The sequence below is a fragment of the Polypterus senegalus genome, chromosome 7 (genome assembly GCF_016835505.1).
Source record: "Polypterus senegalus isolate Bchr_013 chromosome 7, ASM1683550v1, whole genome shotgun sequence".
In the NCBI taxonomy this organism is placed as follows: Eukaryota; Metazoa; Chordata; class Cladistia; order Polypteriformes; family Polypteridae; genus Polypterus; species Polypterus senegalus.
Window position 1 is genome coordinate 136921560 of NC_053160.1, and position 20407 is coordinate 136941966.

The following is a 20407-nucleotide window of genomic DNA, read 5'->3' on the forward strand; positions in this document are numbered from 1 at the left end:
CACCATGACCTCCGCCCTGGACAATTGATCATTCTTCCGATTGCGGTCCGCCAGTTTTCAGTCACAGACGATTGTGTGTTGGTTCGTTCTGTGCATTGTTACAATGTTGCTTTTCTTGCTGATTTATTACATTACCGATTTTTCAAATGTTAATTTTCTCCCAGTGCTTAAAAATTATTAAAAAACCGGTCTGATTATGCGGCGTATGGTATGCTGCGGGTTGGCTACTACTGTTTATTTTTCAAAGTTACCTTCACAAAGTACAGGCTTTTTCCACAACACAAATAAGGAGAGACTTTTTTTTAAAGCCAGACCCAAAAGTAATTCTGGTATGACATAAGCACATCCAGGAGACACTTCTAGGTCAGATAGATAAGGGTAGGAAAATCATTTCCCATGTGTTTGCCCCAGCTGTTCTGGATGTCTCTGTAAGGGCTGCTCAGTCTAACTTAATATCCTATTCTGCCCTGGAACGATACTGAAGGCATACTGGTGCTAAGGGTACTTTGGGAACCTATTGCTTTGGAAGACAAGTGTTCCACTGTCCATATGTAATACTAGATTCCTGTCTGGGAAAGGTTCTGCCAATCCACCCTAGGCAGGTTGGCAATACATCCATACCTAACCACAGCACAACCAATGGAATTCAATGTATAATACAAAAAAAAATACTACGTTTATTTTCTAAATGTTAAGCCAGAAGAGGAAACTTTTAAGCAACAACAAGAACAACATTTATTTGTATAGCACGTTTTCATACAAATGATGTAGCCCAAAGTGCTTTACAAGATGCAAAATTAGGCAATTCTAATTAACAAAGAATAAAGTAAGGTCTGATGGCCAGGGAGGACAGCAAAATCAAAAAAAAAAGCTTGAGAGGATTGGAGAAAAAAAATAAAAACAAAATCTGCAGGGGTTCCAAGGCCATGAGAACGCCCAGCACCCACTAGGCATTCTATCTAGCATAAATATCTAAATCAGTCCTTATGGTTTTCAGGCTTCATATGGAAGAATTAAATGATGATGGTCATGTAAACCTTTGGCCTTCAATCCATCAATGTTGGGACTGCACAGTGCTCTGATCGGTTGGTGGTGGCGCAGATCGCTACAACAAAAAAGTTAGTATGGATTTCAGAGTCAAGAAAAAAATAATAATTCAATGCATATACAGAATATCATGGTTGCACTAAAATGAAACTATGAGAAAGCCATGTTAAAATATTGGGTTTTTAGCAGTTTTTTTAAGTGCCCCACCATATTAGCCTGGCAAACTTCTCTCGGTAAGCTATTCCAGATTTTAGGTGCATAACAGCAGAAGGCTGCCTCACCACTTCTTTTAAGTTTAGCTCTTGGAATTATAAGCACTAATTTGAAGATCTAAGGTTGTGATCTGGAGTGTAATATGAAAGGCATTCCGAGATATAGGATGGAGTGAGATTATTTAAGGGTTTGTAAACCATAAGCAGCATTTTAAAGTCAATTCGAAATGATACAGGTAACCAATGTAGTGACATCAAAAATAGACAGATGTGCTCAGATTTTCTTTTCCTAGTTAGGATTCTGGCAGCTGCATTCTGCACTATTTGCAATCGATTGATGTATTTTTTGGGTAGTCCTGAAAGGAGTGTGTTGCAGTATTCTAGCAGATTAATTATCGATCAAGTCTTAATAATTGAGCTTATATTTTTTGCTTTGTCTTTACTTAATTTTAATCTCAAAAGTAAATTCCAAATATGTCGGCTTTGTCACACAGTCCAAAGATTATTCTAGTGAAAGTATGTGTGTCCCACAAATGACAGTCAATGCTATCTTGAACAAAGAGATAAAATCCTGAAACTTATTGCATAGGACTGGTTTAATAGCTATTAAAATAAGATAGGACATCTATCCATTCATTTTCTAAACCACTTATCTACAGTATTGGTGTGGGAAGCTGGAACATATCCAAGCAAGCTGCCGGAGAAAGGCAGGAACAAACCCTGCACAGGGCTCCAGTCTATCGCAGGGTGTAAGATAGGATATTTTATCTTAAACTTCAATTAAATCTCAGATTTTTTTCTTAAATTAGTAAATTGATTCTTAGATAACAAAATGACTTTACTAAGCGTTTCTTTTAATATTTGTTTTGGAGTTAGTGACTTTTGATGTTTCTGCAACATGTGTAGTGCCTCGCAAATTCCTACATAAGTTATAAGATAATAAGTTGTATGGTAATAAAGTTCCACCCATTTATAAAACCCTTTAATCCGGTTCAGAGTCCCACTGGTCATACCCTATCCTGACATTACCAACGGCAACACAGGATCAATCCACACACTACAACACACAGTCATACAGGGATAATGAAGAGTTACACATCAACATAACCCTTGCCTTTTGTAACACCAACAAGAAAATGCACAAACACAATTAATTGAAGGATGCTGGGTGTGTGTGTGAGGCCAAAAAAACTACCACTTAACTATGCCACCTGGCAATAGATGTTTAAGATTCTATTAATAAAGGTAATATATAGCAGTAACAGTATAGGAAAAATAAGGCCGATTTCTAGTACACATAAACTGATAATATTCCATATGAAAGCACTCATATGAACATTTCCTGCTTTGTAACTTTTCTGCTGCTTTTCTGTACCAACTGCAAGCCCAAGATATAGTGTATTTATTCCTTCTTAGACTCACTTTGTTCCTTATGTCATTTGTCCTTCTGATTCCTTTTGTCTGTGCTTTCTTCACTGAAGTTTAATAATACTTAAAACACTTTCTCTGAGGTATTTTACAGTTAGTTGAGTTGAGGGTCTGAAAAAGCATATTGTAGAAATAAAACATATAAACTGTGCTTAATATGCAGCATACAGAAATAAACAGAGTATACAGTACATTCATTTCATTATTTTTTTTTTGCAAACTGCTTGATACAGCAGTCCATGGTTACAGAAGGCAATATCTGTCGTGACTGCATTGCACACAAGACAGAAATCAGTCCTGGGGCCTCACATATAAATGGTGTGTATGCACAGAAATGTTGTGCACACCTGTTTCCACGCTCACATCGTGATGTATAAAAACTAAACTTGGCGTAAAGCCACACACATTCTCATTGCAGCCCCCCCTCTTGCGCATACACTTTTCTGCTCTGTTTTGCAAACTGCAAAAACCCAGCGTCAAAGCAGTGCTATTGTTTCTGTGTGGTTTCCCTTTTTTCAGATTTGCATCAGGATTTATCAAATACATTAAAATTAATTCCAATTTAATTCAGTTGATTGTAATCATTCTTTAACAATACGATGGTGCAAGGAATGGACAAGCGTTGTTAATCTCAGTGCACCACTCAGAGTATTTTAATCCATTGTATGTGTGTGGTATCATAGGTGCACAGCAGCTGATCAGAAAGCACTATGATGGGTTGTGTCGACAGCGCAGAGGATTATTGGGATACAGCTTCCAGCTCTGGAGGACATTTGTAGCATGAGCTGCTTAAACAAAGCCAACAGCATCTGCATCTGGATGTCACTCAGCCATGCCACAGTCTATTTGAACGTCTCCAATCTGGGAAATGCTTCAGAGTCTTTCCTGCACAGACCTTGAGGCTCAGAACAAGAGCTATAAATGCACTCAATCAGTCCATCAAGTGCTTTTGGTAGAACTGCTTGTACATAAATTACAATTACCTCACTGTAAACTTACACTACAAGTGTAACATTGTACAACCTGTGCCAATTTATGAAACATTTGCACTGTCTGCATGGTATGTACATGAGTATTGTACTTATACTTTCATATTATCGTATGATTATTATTATTGTTATTTTATTGTTTTATAGGAAAATAAGTTTATGGAGGATTTGCATATTGAATCTTATTGCACTGTACAATGACAATAAAGGAAGTCAGTTCAATTCAATAGAATAGAGTGCGTATTTACAGATGATGATGACGGGTTTCTAAGTCGATTTATATTTCTAAGAGCTATCCTCTTGGAGCTGTATGCTGTTAGAATACTAGGATTTTTACTTGATATAATTTAATGATGAAATGCTTTAAAGTATGTATATTACATTTTACAGATAAATTGTTAACTACATTTAAATAACGTATACTGTTAATAATTAAATATGTGGGAGCACGGTGGCACAGTGGTAGCGATGAGCTGGCACCCCGTCCAGGGATTGTTCCAGCATTGCATTTTATGCTTGGTGGGACTGGCACAACCTTGGATGGATGAAATAATTAATCTTGTATTGTGAAGATTTTTCAATGTTCCATAGAAGTTTTGAAGAATTGGTGTTCTAACCTTGTTTTACATTTATTACAAAGCACACTGTGTGAGAATTGGTTACATGGAGAAAGAAAATAGGACAGGAGTTTTTTTTTTTCTCCGTGCTTTTGCCATTACTTTTTCACAGCACAATTAATGTAAGGGGCTATTTATATTGATTTTTATATTCAAAGGGGTGTACTAGGAGATAGGGTGGAGTGGCAGGCACGTCCACGTGCATTGTATTTCACAATGACCAGGATTTACTGGGCAGAAGTGCATGTAAGTTGGTTTACGCACGTTTTTGTTGCCAGCTCAGTTTTTTGTGTGCTCACATTTCCATGTTTGTCCATATGCCATGTTTTAGTGTGTATTCTACTCATGGCATTATACATGAGGCCTCTAGAGATAATGGCAGTCTATCGTAAGCCTACTCACACACACTTAATAAAAAATCTTTAAAAGTCTAAATATATTTTAATCACCAGAAGGATGTGAGGTGTCCCCAGGAAAAAGAAAGAAAAATAAAGTATTTGAATGCACTAAGCACAATAGAAAGCAGGCTAATTCTCCCTTCAGTACAGAATCACAAAATAGTTAGGTCACACAAATCACCGTCCTGTACCAGGCTTGGGTCTGAAATAAGATCTCTCCTTCCAGGCACATCTATTTCTCTAGGCAATACATGAGTGGTCAAATGCCTCACTGGGTGTCTTTTTGGAGTTGCAGGTGGAAGAGAAAGGACAGTCAGCAACAGTGCGTCCTCTTGTTTTGTGATGGTATTGGTTACCTCTGTCAAAGCCTGAAGGTAGTCCCCTGGCACACATGCGTGACAATATTGTTGTGCTGTTATTTATATTATGGTAACTGGATTATAACCAGCAGTAAATGTAGTGAATGCTAGGGGAAAAAATCACTTGGAAAGGCAGACATTGTGATAAAACCTGGACCGGCAAGTCACAGAGCAGTGACAATTAATTGTCTCCCTGAAAATGTTGAGAGCATACAGTCTACATGAACTAAAGTTCTAAAGAGAGACATAAAGAGAGTAAAAAAAAATGAGCACATCTCCACTTCTGTGTGTGATGGTTTGCAACACGAATTTATTTAGGGAAATACAATGTCAATTCTATCTTAACAGGAAACCAACATATCAGATGTTGAAAGATTAACAAACATTGTTATACGTGTTCAAAAAAAGCAACCCACTTCTTACTCCCCATTTTGCTCTTTAATTTTAGATAGACCAAAAAAATTGTGAGAATGAAGTACTTTCTTTTGTGCTTTTCAAATACCTGAAGACTGATGTGGTCTACCTGGGGGGAAACTACAGAGTGAATTGTGTAATTTGTTTAATATTTATGCACGGTTGTGGTCATAGTCTGCTGTATTAAAGGTTCTGGTGACCAATTAATAACAAAACTGCATAAAGCATCACACATATACAAAAAAAAAAAAAAAATTCAGAGCATAAATGAAATGTATTACTTTTCGTTTGAATTACTCTGGGGGTTTATTTATTAGGTAGAACTGGAAAACAGAAAAAATACACATGAAGCTAAATTATTGTTCATAAATCTTAATTAAACAAAACTTGCTGAAATGTCAAGATTGGTTGATTAAGTCAGATTGTCCTTTTGTGTCATAACATTTTGAGATTTATTGTATTGTAAATAATAAAATTAAATCTTATGAAATTATTAATAATGTAAAAGGGAGGTTATGATTTAGAATGATTAAAAAATGCTCAAGAGACAAATATTTTTTTTCAGCAGCAAAATGATTGAAAGTCAGCTTTGCCTTTTTTTTTGTTTTAATTGATTTACTAGGATGTGATATGTAGAATTGCAGTGGTTACAACTACTGTCCTAGCTCCAGCAACTTGGGATCTTCACCATCTGTGACCAGTTTACAGTCTGCATGGTATCCCCAGTTCACTTTTTTTTATTTCCAGATTCTCCAAAGAAGTGCTTCGCCAGCCCGTTTCGTAACCAGTCCATTCATTATTGGAATTTGAGTTCTTCCACCAGCTAAATACTAGACTAGTGACATCACCAATCGGCTCTACACTGGTGATTTATTTGAAGCCTTTATTTGAAGGCTGTGAATAATTACGTACATGTTTTCTCATTTTTTTTATTTTTAATAAATTTGCAAAAACCTCAAGTAAACTTTTTTTCACGTTGTCATTATGGGGTGTTGTGTGTAGAATTCTGAGGAAAAAAATGAATTTAATCTATTTTGGAATAAGGCTGTAACATAACAAAATGTGGAAAAAGTGATGCGTTGTGAATACTTTCCGGATGCACTGTATATCCTTGTCCACAGAAACAATTTGCAGAAACTGATTACATTTTCAGTAAAACATATACAGAGGTTTTGAGATAAAGATACTATTCTCTATAATCACGGTGCAGGAGGCTGTTGCATGTTAATTAGCACATGCAAGTATGAAAGTCATTGTACTATATACATAGGGCAATAATGGCTTTATAAGCCTATAAGAAATTGAAAAAAGTCCCTCATAATTTGATTTAAATGCGCTGCTGCCTCGCAGTTAGGAGTCCCGGGTTCGCTTCCCGGGTCCTCCCTGCGTGGAGTTTGCATGTTCTCCCCGTGTCTGTGTGGGTTTCCTCCGGGTACTCCATTTTCCTCCCACAGTCCAAAGACATGCAGGTTAGGTGGATTGGCAATTCTAAATTGTCCCTAGTGTGTGCTTGGTGTGTGGGTGTGTTTGTGTGTGTCCTGCGGTGGGTTGGCGCACTGCCCAGGATTGGTTCCTGCCTTGCGCCCTATGTTGGCTGGGATTGGGTCCAGCAGACCCCCGTGACCCTGTGTTCGGATTCAACGGGTTGGAAAATGGATGGATGGATGGATGAAAAAATATAGAGAAGCATCTCCCTTAGGTGACCGGGTTCTTATGGTATAATTGAAAATGAAAACCTGCAAAACTGCAGTTTCAGACAGCTGTGCATTCAGATCATTTACTGTTTAGCTGATATTTTCAATATGTCCTTCATTCAAGCTATAGTCTTTATCTGTCTAAAGACAACCACCAAAAACATTCTGAGATCATTTTGCAATGCTTTGAGCCGTTGGTCAATGTCCAGCATATAAGGCACAATGCACCTAGGCAGTCTGTCTATCACTCTGTAATAGTCCAGGGTCTGTTTTCGCTAGTCTGCCAAGGACCAGAGCAACAGCTCTAGTTAGTAAAGAACATGGAAAGCATGTCATTTCAATTGTTAAGCAGTGTAAAGCTAAGGACACAAACATAGGGATGAGTTGTGTAAAGTGTTCTAAGAAAAGTCTCACAAAGCAGGCCAAAATGTAGCCTTACTCCTGGGCAGCCAGCCCCAAGACCTCACAGGCAACCTATTAGTCCCCAAAATAGAAAGCTTGCTAAACATTAAAAATATCTCAAATGTCCAAGAAATATATGTACGAAAAAGGCCTTCAAGGGAGAGGAACCATCAAAAGTCAAGTCAAGTGGTTTTATTATGATACCATCTATACACAGTATTACGGTATAAAGTGGCATGACATAACATTCTTCAGGGCTGGGATGCAAAACATACATTAATACGGGACAAGTGCAAGAAAAAGAAATCTAGTATAAGTCACTTACCTATAATGAATAATAGATAAATAACTAGATGATAATATTTTTAAAAAGATTTTAGTAAATACGCTAAAGTTCTTCATTATTTAATTAAAATTAAAAACATACAGCAGAATCATGTCTCCCCTAGATGATGTCATTCTCATGGCATGTAGAGGCAAAATGAGAAGCTGTCTGATGAAAGTGAAAGCCTACAAAATGGCAGTTTAGGACAGCATCCCTAGTTGTGTATTCAAATCATTTATTGATCAGTTGAAATCTTCAGTATATCCATCATTTCACCTATAGCCCTTATCTGTGTGAGGATATTCAGTAAAGAAATGGCATGCACCCTAATCATTATGAAATGCTTTGAGCCATACTCTGTACATACTCTACAAAGTCCAACATATCAGGCACAATACACCTGGGTAGTCTGTCTATCATGTAAATAAGATCTGTGCCAGATTTAATTTCCACAGCATTAACCCACTTAACCAAGTGAATATTTATATAAGGATTCTCCTCATTGATTTTAATTCAAGGATTAACAGCATTTTGCCCTGAAGCTAATCATATGGCTCCCCAATAAACATACCTCCCCATGTAACTAGATCCAGGACTTCTTTGTTTGGTTGACCTCAGATACTTTCAGGATATACATCTAACGTTCAAGAATGTGTTACCTAACATGATGCAACCTCTACCATCATATCTGCTGGTGACACATAATGAGACTAGCATTGAACAAAATTAAAGCGGCCTATAATTAGATGGAACTCATTACAAGGTATGAGCACATTCTCTGTCTTGGAGCAATGAGCTAAGGAGACTTTGACCACAGGAGACTTGAAAGCGGCCATGCATATTTTGACATTAAAAGGGATGCAGTAAAAAGAATGAGCGCTTTAGATTCATTGGGGTCAACACCACTGAGGATGTCACATGGTCTTTGTGGCGAAACCTGTTATACAGTAGTCAGTGCTTTTTTGTGTTTGTAACAGGGTTTAGTTGAAATGGGCAGCTGCTCACGTTGACTACATAGAGTCAGGAGGTGAAGGACACTCTTGTGAGCCGTGCTTATGGCTGTTATTTTTAGCTCCCTTTTTAGGCTAGTGCTAGGGCCTGTTAGCCTGTTTTGCACAACAATAATGTGATGCAACTGTGATTGTCATGTCTATCTGCCCATCTGTTTGTCTGCAAGACACAGTTCAGCTCCCAGTTGGCTAATTTTGTTGAAAGTCAGTACACTTATTTTGTATAGAAATTTGTCTACACAGTATATTTCAATATTTATTGAGATATTTTGAAAAGTGTGCCCAGTGTACATTTTTGAAATTTCAAAATCTACTATTGAAAAACACTGGGGAATTTGCAAACTCTTAATATAAAAATGAAAAACATTCTTTATAACTTCAAATTAGGTTACTGTTTAAAATTTATCTTCAGAGAGGCATGTTGTATATTTTCTTTTTTAATGTGGTCAGGACCCATTCCTGATAGCAAAACAAATCCCTAATGCAAATTAGTCAAATGCCAGGACAGACACATGCAAGCCATTTGTACACCAGCACACTACTTCCTGCTGCTTGACCATATTTAACCATAAAAGCGAAAAAAGAGCAAAAAACATTACTAATATAGAAATTAATTATGTATAGTAAATGTCACTTTGTAAGCATGGAGTGACCAAATATACTGTATATTCATTATTTACATTACACTAAAAACAATTTAACCACTACATTAAGTCCACAAAAAAACGAGGCGCCAGACTTGCTCTCCATTAAAGTTCAAAGCTGTGAAATACCTTTTGACAATTATGAAATAAATATTTGCATGCAAAAGTACAGCAATATATATATATATATATATATATATATATATATATATATATATATATATATATATATATATACATATATATACTGTATTTATACTAGTTGTGTATGCCCATGCTGTAAAATGCCCAGGCTCCTAGAAAATACTGAAATCATCAGAAAAAAAATTGAAATGCAGAGTCGGTGGTTTCGTTTTGCGGACGTGCTCGCCCCCCTTATCTATCAGTGGCTAAGCGAGTTTCTCTGTCGTCTGTCTTACCTCGCCAGTTTCACTTTGGCAACGGAGTCGCTTTCTTTCAGCTTCATGCTGTAGCCACTTACATCTTTCTTCTTCCGACTTGTTAAGTTGGGGTGGCTTTGCCGGCTCTTTGAGCTTCATTCTATAGCATTGCACTTCCAGGCTGGATAGACAGACACACACACTTCCACGCATAGACGATTATATATAAGATATGTATGAGTAAATAAATTGTGAAAAAGACATGTAATTAAATGTCATTTTTAGATCACTTTAGTTGTAATCTTTTGTTTATGAAAGTAATTGAGCCACCACAAGCTTACCTGTGCTATGAGTTTATCTAAATAATATTGTAAAATGCTCTTAAAGAGCATATAATTGAGGAAGTCTGCAAACACATGTAATTGCAATCTGTTATTGCTCTTGTTTTTGAATATGACTCATTTTATTTAATAAACAGAAATGTGATAACTGATGAAGTAACTTAAAAAAGTTAAAATGGTCCAACCCTAAAAGTAGTTAACTAAACTCCCTGAATTTACCTGAATGATATGCAGGGTGGCTGGGATTGGCTCCAGCAGACCCCCGTGACCCTGTAGTTAGGATATAGCTTGTTGGATAATGGATGGATGCAGGGTATTCATTTCCTAACTTGTTTCACTAATGAAATCACTAATATTACTGATTTGCTTGCCCTGTTTTCTTACTCACTGATTTGCATTGCCCATTTGTTATATATTACATATTGGACCTAATATATATATATATTTTATTTGAAATTGTTGTGTAATTATCAATGTTTTTCTATTTTATTCTAATTGCTATGTTTGCTGCATTATGTGCCTTTACCATCTAATAACTATTGTATATTCTGTGTTTGAGCACTAGTCAGACTATGAAAATATCTCTATATATAATCTTCATTTGGATCTTGATCTTTGTTTTTCTGCGAATGAATTAGAAGAAGAAGCACTAGATGGCAGTAGAGAGACAGCTAAAACATAGGCATTGCATTAAGAATCTCCTCCAGGCTTATACTGCTGAAGACTGCAGTACTCCAGTCACACCTCAAAACACAGACATTCAAACTAAACAAATTGTTGTGCTTTAAATTAACTAATCTCTATATATATAATCTTCATTTGGATCTTGATCTTTGTTTGTCTGCGAATTCATGTTTAACCGACACAGTATCCTTCAATAAGGGCATGCACAAAAAGGCAAGCTTCAAAAGGGCGATCTCAATTGGGCGCATTGAATAAAGGGAAACGCAACAAAATTATTACACAAAATTTATTACCCAAAGGCAATGATTGAACGTATAAAAAGGCGAAAGCAAGAATATCAAAACATTTATTAATAAACTAATTAATTAATGCATGACCTTTTAAGCGAGACGAACATTTTCCAATCCTATATTCAGTGCATTTCCAAATGTGTTTCCCGTTGATAGTTTTCTCCTTTCTGAATGTGTAGCCTTCGACTATGAATAGATCTGCACCTTTGTTGCTCTTCACATATTCCAGAGCCATTTGAACTAAATTATCTACGAACGCGTTTATTCGCCACGCTCAATTGAGGTCGCTTATTTGAAAATCGCCTTTATTTACGTACGCCTTTTTTCGCCTCACCAAATTGAGGTTGCCCTTTTGAAGCTCGCCTTTTTGTGCGCACCCTTATTAAATAGAACATACAAGTCAGACACACTTCTGTGATTTTCTATCAGTCGGCGTTTGAAGTTCAAGAAATAAGTATTGGTTCTTCCTTACTCTTTTGATTGCCACAAAGCAACCTGTGAGATTGGACAACGTGTGGTGGAACTACGGTCATCATCAGCACCAATTCTAAAAGGAACTGCACTTTTCTGTGCGAACAACCCAACTGCCCTTCTCAGGGCAACAGAAAATTCAAAGTCCACCTTGAGCGGCAAACAAAGACTATCTTGAGTAGCAATCGTGCCTCGAATAGAAAAAATTTAAATGAAAAGAAAAGAACTTGATGAGGAGAGACAAGAAAGGTTGAGAAGAGATCGTGATAGGAAACAATAGCGTCGTGAAAATGAGACGGACTGTGAACGGAGTCAGACACTCTCAAAGCAAGGTCAAAGACGTCGACACCAGTTGGCAGAGGAAACCGAGAGTCACCGTGAACAAAGGCTGGCCAGGCAACGTGAAATAAGTCAGCGAAATATTGCCAAAAAAAGCGTAAACCGACGTCTACAAAGGATGGAATGAAAAAATTGTAGACGTAGATAAGAGTCAGACAGTCAACGGCAACAACGATTAACGATGCAACGTGAAAGTGACCAACGACGTTTAGCTAATGAAACCGACCAGGAGAGAAATGTTATGCTTCGAATTCGACGTTCTATGTACCAAATGTCAAGACAACCACAACCTGAACTTGAAGGAATTGCACTTCACCCATTCAACGAAAATGATATTCCTGAACATTATTGTGGAGCAATGACAGAAATATGTCAATATTGTCAATCAACTAACTTTAAATCGGAAAGACCAAGGGATGGCAAATTTACATCTTGCTGCCGTAAAGGAAAAGTCCAACTTCCACCGTTGCATGATTATCCAGAAGTGATGAAACAATTGATAACAAATACCCATGAACATTCCAAAAATTTCAAAGACAACATACATTCATATAAACAGTGCTCTTGCTTTTGCATCAATGGGAGCGCAAGTTGAATGCGTAGCTGGACGGGGACCATATTGCTACAAAATACATGCACAAATCTATCATAATACCTTGACTTTGCACCCACCTAACGCTGAACCAAGAAAATTTGCTCAAATATATATTTTGGATGCGGAACAAGCACTACAACAACGCATGCAAATTTTAGAAAATGCTGACTGTTCAGCATCCGTAATGGAAAGTCTTCGTAACATTTTGAACGAAATAAATCCGTATGCGGAAGCAAACAAAATGATGAGAGATTTTGAGCAGGAACAGATTAACAGAGCCAGGGAGGAAGGGAGACCAGAACAAGAAGTTTACATGTGGATCCACCGAGATAAGGCAAATGATCAAAGACATTACAACGCTCCTGCAGCAAATGAGACAGCAATTGTATTTCGAAGCGACGATGGTGAACCCCCATTTGAAAGAGATATTTGTGTCCACCCAAAGAATGCACCAATGCAAAATATATCAATCTTAAGTCAGCATTGTGATCCCATGACTTACCCAATTTTGTTTCCATATGGGGACAAAGGATGGATAAGTGGAACGAAATTGGTAGGTGCTGTCAAGTGAGAAAACTTGACGCACCTCAAATATTATGTTTACCGATTGGCGACTCGAAATAAGTTCAAACCTATCTTCAGTGCTGGAAAACTATTCCAGCAGTACGTGGTGGATGCGTATTGCAAGATAGAAGCTAATCGAATTCACTTCCATAGATCAAATCAAGCTCAACTCAGGAGCAATCTCTACTCTGGTTTAATGGACCACGTAAATAATCTTACAGAGAACAAAGATGTAAAGCCTGATACTATCTGTATTTTGCCTTCAACATTTCAAGGAAGCCCTAGAGCTCATCAGCAGAACTTCCAAGACGCTATGGCCATCGTACGCAAGCACGGTGGACTTGATGTATTTATGACTATGACCATGAATCCAAAGTGTCATGAAGTAATGGAAAACTTGAAGCCTAGAGAAAGACCAGAGGATAGACCTGATCTGGTTGCACGTAGTTTCAGGGAGAAACTTACAGCACTACTGCATGACTTATTCGTGAAAAAAGTACTTTGAGTGGTGATCGTTCATGTTTATTCAAAAACGTAGCTTACCACATTGCCACCTCCTGCTTTTTCTCAGATCTGACGATAAACCAAGAACTGTTGAAATTATTGACAAGAGGGTATGTTGTGAAATTCCAGATACGGTCGAAAACCCAAGATTGCATGAAATCGTCAAGGCGACTATGGTTCATGGCCCTTGTGGACACTTGAACATGACAAGTCCATGCATGAATGAGGAAAAAATATGTTCCAAACAATATCCGAAAGATTTCAGTGAGGAAACCAAGCCGAACGTTGATGGTTACCCAGTTTATCGCAGGAGAAACGATGGGAGAAAAATTAAAGTTGGAAAGTTCACAGTGGATAACCGCTGGATCGTTCCATATAATAGGTACCTAACCCTAAAGTGCAATGCACATATTAATTTAGAAATTTGTGCAAGCATTAAAAGTGTGAAATACTTATTCAAATATGTTTACAAAGGACATGATCGAGCTAAACTAAAATTCGATTCAAAGGAAACACAACATCACTGGGACGAACCTTCAAGGTTCCTCGACAATAGATACATAAGTGCACCTGCAGCTATGTGGAGAATACGAGAAAATAAAATGCACCAACAGTCACACACAGTAATTCGACTTGCAGTATATCTGCCAAACCAACAAAGAGTAGTATTTCATGAAGGTAAAGAAGTTGAAACTCTTGAAAGAGAGGCGGTACGCAGAACCACATTGACAGCGTGGTTTGAATTGAATCAAACAAATGAGTCTGCACGGCAATACCTGTACCAAGACATACCAAGTCACTTTGTGTTCAATACAAAAACAACTTCACGGACTCCAAGAAAGAGGGGCCACAACAATGCAATTAGTAGAATGTACTCTGTCAGTCCTTCTGATATGGAGAGATACTACTTAAGGCTGCTCCTTCTGCATGTAAGAGGTGCCCAGAGCGTTGATGATGTAAAAAGTGTAGACGGATTTGTTTACAATACTTTCAAAGAAGCAGCCCAAGCGAGAGGCCTGTTAAGAGACGATGTTGAATGGGAAAGATGTTTGACGGAAGCCGAACTCTTCCATATGCCAAGCAAGCTTAGAGAGCTGTTTAGTATTATATGTGCATTGTGTCATCCAGCAGACCCAGCGACATTATGGGAGAAGCACAAAGATGTAATGACAGAAGACTTCATGCGAAGTCATCCTGCACCTGAAAGCGAACAGCTTGCTCTAATTGAGATTGAAAGTATTCTCAAAATTCATAACATAAGTTGTGCTGACAAAGGATTACCTGTACCAACTATGGTGTCGACACCTGAGATTCCAATCTTTGACATTCATGAAGAGGCCAGGTTAGGCGAAGAACTACTTGCCCAGTTAAACCCAGAACAACTTAATGCATACCAACAAATTATTACTGCTGTTGAAAACCCACAATCACATGAAAGGTACTTCTTCCTTGAAGGTCCTGGAAGAAGTGGAAAGTCGTTCACATATAACGCTTTGGTATGTGTCTTGAGGGGAAAAAGAATCAACTACAAATGTGTAGCTTTGACTGGTATCGCAGCGGAACTCTTGCATGATGGAGCTACCGTACACTCTACATTTGGAGTGCCATTTAAAATCACTGAGACTAACTATGACACACTCTTAATAGTCGGCGACTAACTTTCATATCGACAATCAGTGTGACCAAAAAGTAAAAGAATTCATTAACCTTCTGGACTCTTTTGATTTGAGACAGCTCGTTAATCAACCTACATATAAAGCAGGTCATACGTTAGACTTAGTGATTGCTAAAGGACTTAAAGTTGATACAAAGCAGGTCATTGATATCGGTCTATCAGACCATTTCCTTCTACTATTTAATATAGAAATAAAGATAGAAAACACTCATGAGAAGCATTTTGTTAAAAAACGCTTCTTTGACTCATCAGCAGCTTTAAAACTTACAAACATTCTAAGCAGTCAGTTTATAGTGCCAACTATAATAGCGAGGATAGTGTAAATAGTAAAGTGGAAAACTTTAATTCTAAAGTAAGAGCTGCTGTTGACATAGTTGCACCTGAAAAGACAGTTAAAAAATCTTCTAGCATTGTTATACCATGGAAGACCCAAAGAGTGTCTGATTTAAAGAGAACATGTCGTAGAGCTGAGCGTAAATGGAGGAAACTAAACTAACTATCCATTATGAGATATTGAAGGTTAAAATAACAGAATACAATAACACAGTCTGCCTTGAGAGGCGCTGCTATTTCTTTAATATTATAAATAACAATGCTAGTAATCTCAGATTCTTATTTTCTACAATTGATCGTCTGTTAAACCCAGGTAAAAGGTAACACAAAGGAATGCCCCAGAATACTTCCAGTGAAACCTGTGAGAACATTGCTGTATTTTTCAATCAAAAAATTAATGATATTAGAGATAACATAGTATATCTCCCCAACACTGCAGAACCTCCAAAGCTCCGGTACTCCATTATAAACAAATTAAATGCTTTCACCAGGATAGATTTACCTGAATTACATAGTATAATCTCTCAACTGAAACCCTCCACCTGCGTCCTTGACCCAATACCAACAAGGTTTTTCAAAGAAGTATCAGGCGTGCTAATTGACAATATTCTTGACATAGTAAATTCATCATTAGATACGGGGTCTTCCCAGACTGTCTTAAGACTGCTGTAGTTAAACCCCTGCTCAAGAAAAATAATCTTGACCCCTCTGCTTTGAAAATTTTAGACCCATCTCTAACCTGCCCTTCTTAAGTAAAATTCTAGAGAAGGCAGTCATTATGCAGTTAAATGACCACCTCAATAAACATGCTATTCTTGATAAATTTCAGTCAGGTTTCAGAACAAATCACAGCACAGAAACTGCACTCGTTAAAGTAGTAAATGACTTGCGGGTAAATGCAGACAGAGGCCATTTATCTGTTCTCATCCTCTTAGATCTGAGTGCTGCATTTGACACCATTGATCACAATATTCTTAGAAATCGCCTTAGTCAATGGGTGGGCCTCTCTGGCAGTGTCTTAAATTGGTTTGAATCCTACCTGGCAGGTAGAAAATTCTTTGTGAGTTGTGGTAATCACATCTCAAAGACACATGATATCCGATATGGTGTTCCACAAGGCTCTATCCTGGGTCCGCTGCTCTTCTCAATCTACATGCTTCCGTTAGGTCAGATTATCTCAGGTTACAACGTGAGCTACCACAGCTATGCTGATGACACACAGCTGTACTTATCAATAGCACCTGATGACTCCGACTCTCTCGATTCACTAACACAATGTCTTACTGGTATTTCTGAATGGATGAATAGTAATTTTCTCAAACTAAATAAAGAAAACTGAAATTTTAGTAATTGGCAATAATGGATTCAATGAGGTTATCAGAAATAAACTTGATGCATTAGGATTAAAAGTTAAGACGGAAGTAAAAAATTTAGGGGTAACTGTTGACTGTAATCTGAATTTTAAATCGCATATTCATCAGACCACTAGGACAGCATTTTTCACTTAAGAAACATAGCAAAAGTTAGACCTCTTATATCATTGAAAGATGCTGAGAAATTAATTCACGCTTTTGTTTTCAGTAGACTAGATTACTGTAACGCACTCCTCTCAGGACTACCCAAAAAAGACATAAATCACTTGCAACGAGTGCAGAATGCAGCTGCTAGAATCCTAACTAGGAAAAGAAAATCCGAACACATTTCTCCAGTTTTGATGTCACTACACTGGTTGCCTGTGTCATTCAGGATTGACTTTAAAATACTGCTTATGGTTTATAAAGCCTTAAATAATCTCGCTCCATCTTATATATCGGAATGTCTGACACCTTATATTCCAAATCGTAACCTTAGATCTTCAAATGAGTGTCTCCTTATAATTCCAAAAGCTAAACTTAAAAGAAGTGGTGAGGCGGCCTTCTGCTGTTATGCACCTAAAATCTGGAATAGCCTGCCAATAGGAATTCACCAGGCTAATACAGTAGAGCACTTTAAAACACTGCTGAAAACACATTACTTTAACATGGCCTTTTTAACTTCACTTTAACTTAATACTGATACTGTGTATGTTCAATTCATCATAATAACTATTCATAGGGGCTCCAAAATTCGTACTGACCCCAACTCTCTCTTCTGTTTCTTTTTCTGGTTTCTTTGTGGTGGCGGCCTGTGCCACCACCACCTACTCAAAGCATCATGATGCTCCAACATTGATGGAATGAAAGCCAGAAGTCTACGTGACCATCATCATCGAGTCCTTCCATGAGAACCCTAAATACAAAGAGGACTGTTTGATTTATGTTAGGTAGAATGCCCAGAGGGGACTGGGCGGTCTCTTGGTCTGGAATCCCTACAGATTTTATTTTTTTCTCCAGCCTCTGGAGTTTTTTTTGTTTTTTCTGTCCACCCTGGCCATCGGACCTTACTTATTCTATGTTAATTAATGTTGACTTATTTTTATTTTTTATTGTGTCTTGTATTTTTCTATTTTTAATTTTGCAAAGCTCTTTGAGCTACATTTTTTTTGTATGAAAATGTGCTATATAAATAAATGTTGTTGTTGTTGTTCAACCTCAAATATAACAGCAAGATCGTTCAAAGGATGAAGTCTTATTAACACTCAAGTGATTAAATGGGACGAGTGCACAATGGCGTCTACACATTTGTTAGCACTGATCGATAGATTGCTCAAAGACTTGATGAGCACACGTAACACTCCATTTGGAGGAAAGGTAGTAGTTTTGAGTGGACTTTTCTGCCAGACACTTCATGTTGTAAAAAGAGGCAACAGAGCTGCAATCATTGGAGCTTGTATTAAAAGAAGCCCATTATGGCAATATTTAAAAAAAATTTCATTTCATACAAATATGCAAACAGATTCTGACCAACAGGCCTTTGCCGATTGGCTTCTAAAACTTGGAAACGGTGAACTGTTGAACAGTGGCAACTTAAGTACTGAAACTGTCGAAATTCCTGAACAATGTGTAGTTGCGGGAGACTTAATTAATGAAGTATTTGGAACGACAATTAAGTTAAACCAACCAGAAAGATTCAAGCACACAGCTATTCTATGTTTTAAGAATAAAGACACCTTGATGTTGAACGACTTAGATGTTTAGAAGGTGAAGCCAAAACATACTTCAGCGTAGATGAAATAAAAGTCACACAGAGTGGTGATGATGTTAACTACCCAATTGAATTTTTAAATTGTCTAACTCCGTCAGGATTGCCACCACACAAGTTGACACTGAAAGTTGACACAATTGTTATGTTGCTTAGAAACCTGACTATGAAAAAAGGACTGTGCAATGGAACACGTTTAATTATAACTAGAATGCTTCAGCATGTGCTTGAAGCAAAAATTGTTACCAGAAAACATGCAGGTGAAACTGTACTAATTCCAAGAATTGGCCTTGATATTATGGACGACTGTGAAATGCCATTTGATATGCACAGACGACAGTTTTCAATACGACTAGCGTATGCGATAACTATCAACAAGTCACAAGGACAAACCCTCGAGGTTGCTGGATTATTACTTTTAGAACCAGTGTTTTCACATGGTCAATTGTATGTTGCCTTCTCCAGAGGCAAAGGCTTTAACAAAGTAAAGGTAAAGATTTTGAGCTCACAGACACAAGGCAAACTGCTTCTTGATGCACACAAATGTTTCACACAAAATATTGTATATCATGAGATTCTGGACACAGAACCTATGGAGACGTACCTTACTGACAACTTAGCCAACATTGATTAGGACAGTATTGATGACATGGTACTTTGTAGATGCCATACAACATTTTGAAAATCTAGAAGAACCTAGCATCCCAACATGACAAGACTATAATTTTGAAGGTCTCGAAGATTATGCGGAAGACGCAGCTTATGATTAACCATCCATAAGTCGTGCGAAGACAACCAGAAATGCTCCTCCACCACCACATAATTACTATTAGGACAGTGATTCCGAGTAGGCCATTCCTATCGAATCAATGTCCAAGGGTTTTGTTTTGTAATTTTATTTCCCTTATAAAAAATCATAATGCTGTGAGACGAAAGGCCCAGTTCACGACTGACAGACGCAATTAAACAGGGAGCCCATCACAGACAACTTTAACACGCGCAACATAGTTGGGCGCACATGGCTAGTACTGTATAGTTTTAATTATGCCGAAATGTTTTATAGAAATATATTAAAATTAAATTATTTTTATGCAAATATTTACATAATGTTTCTCACTCACGCATTTATTTGAGTAATTGGTACTATAGCTTTTTTATCATTTTTGTTTTTTCACATTTGGCTCATGAAAGTTATCACAGGAACATTAAAAAATTTTGATGCTACAATCCTGAAACATAAGCAAGGAGGAAGTATTGGATTTTTAAAAACTCATTGGTACCGTACCATGAACATTTAAAATGCATGTTAGCTGAAGATCAGCTTCATCACACAGAATGGGTGATACCTGGGGTCCTCACAGGTGGCGCAGTGGTAGTGCTGCTGCTTTGCAGTAAGGAGACTGTGGAAGATTGTGATTTTGCTTCCCGGTTCCTCCCTGTGTGGATAGCGCTTTGAGTACTGAGAAAAGTGCTATATAAATGTAATGAATTATTATTATTATTAACACAGCCGTGTAGGGTTCTTGCATGGTACAGTTAAGTCTCAGTTGCTAGCTGGGATTCATAACAAAA

The 20407-nt window shown here is 37.5% G+C and overlaps 1 protein-coding gene across 1 annotated transcript; it reads left to right on the forward strand.

The window, feature by feature from the left end:
* The first annotated feature begins 12823 nt into the window (after nt 1-12823).
* LOC120532077 lies at nt 12824-19469 on the forward strand. The gene is given in 4 exon segments (XM_039757982.1): nt 12824-13206; nt 13282-13728; nt 13730-15145; nt 18992-19469. Coding segments are annotated over 4 exon segments (2724 nt in total).
* Nucleotides 19470-20407: the final 938 nt, after the last annotated feature.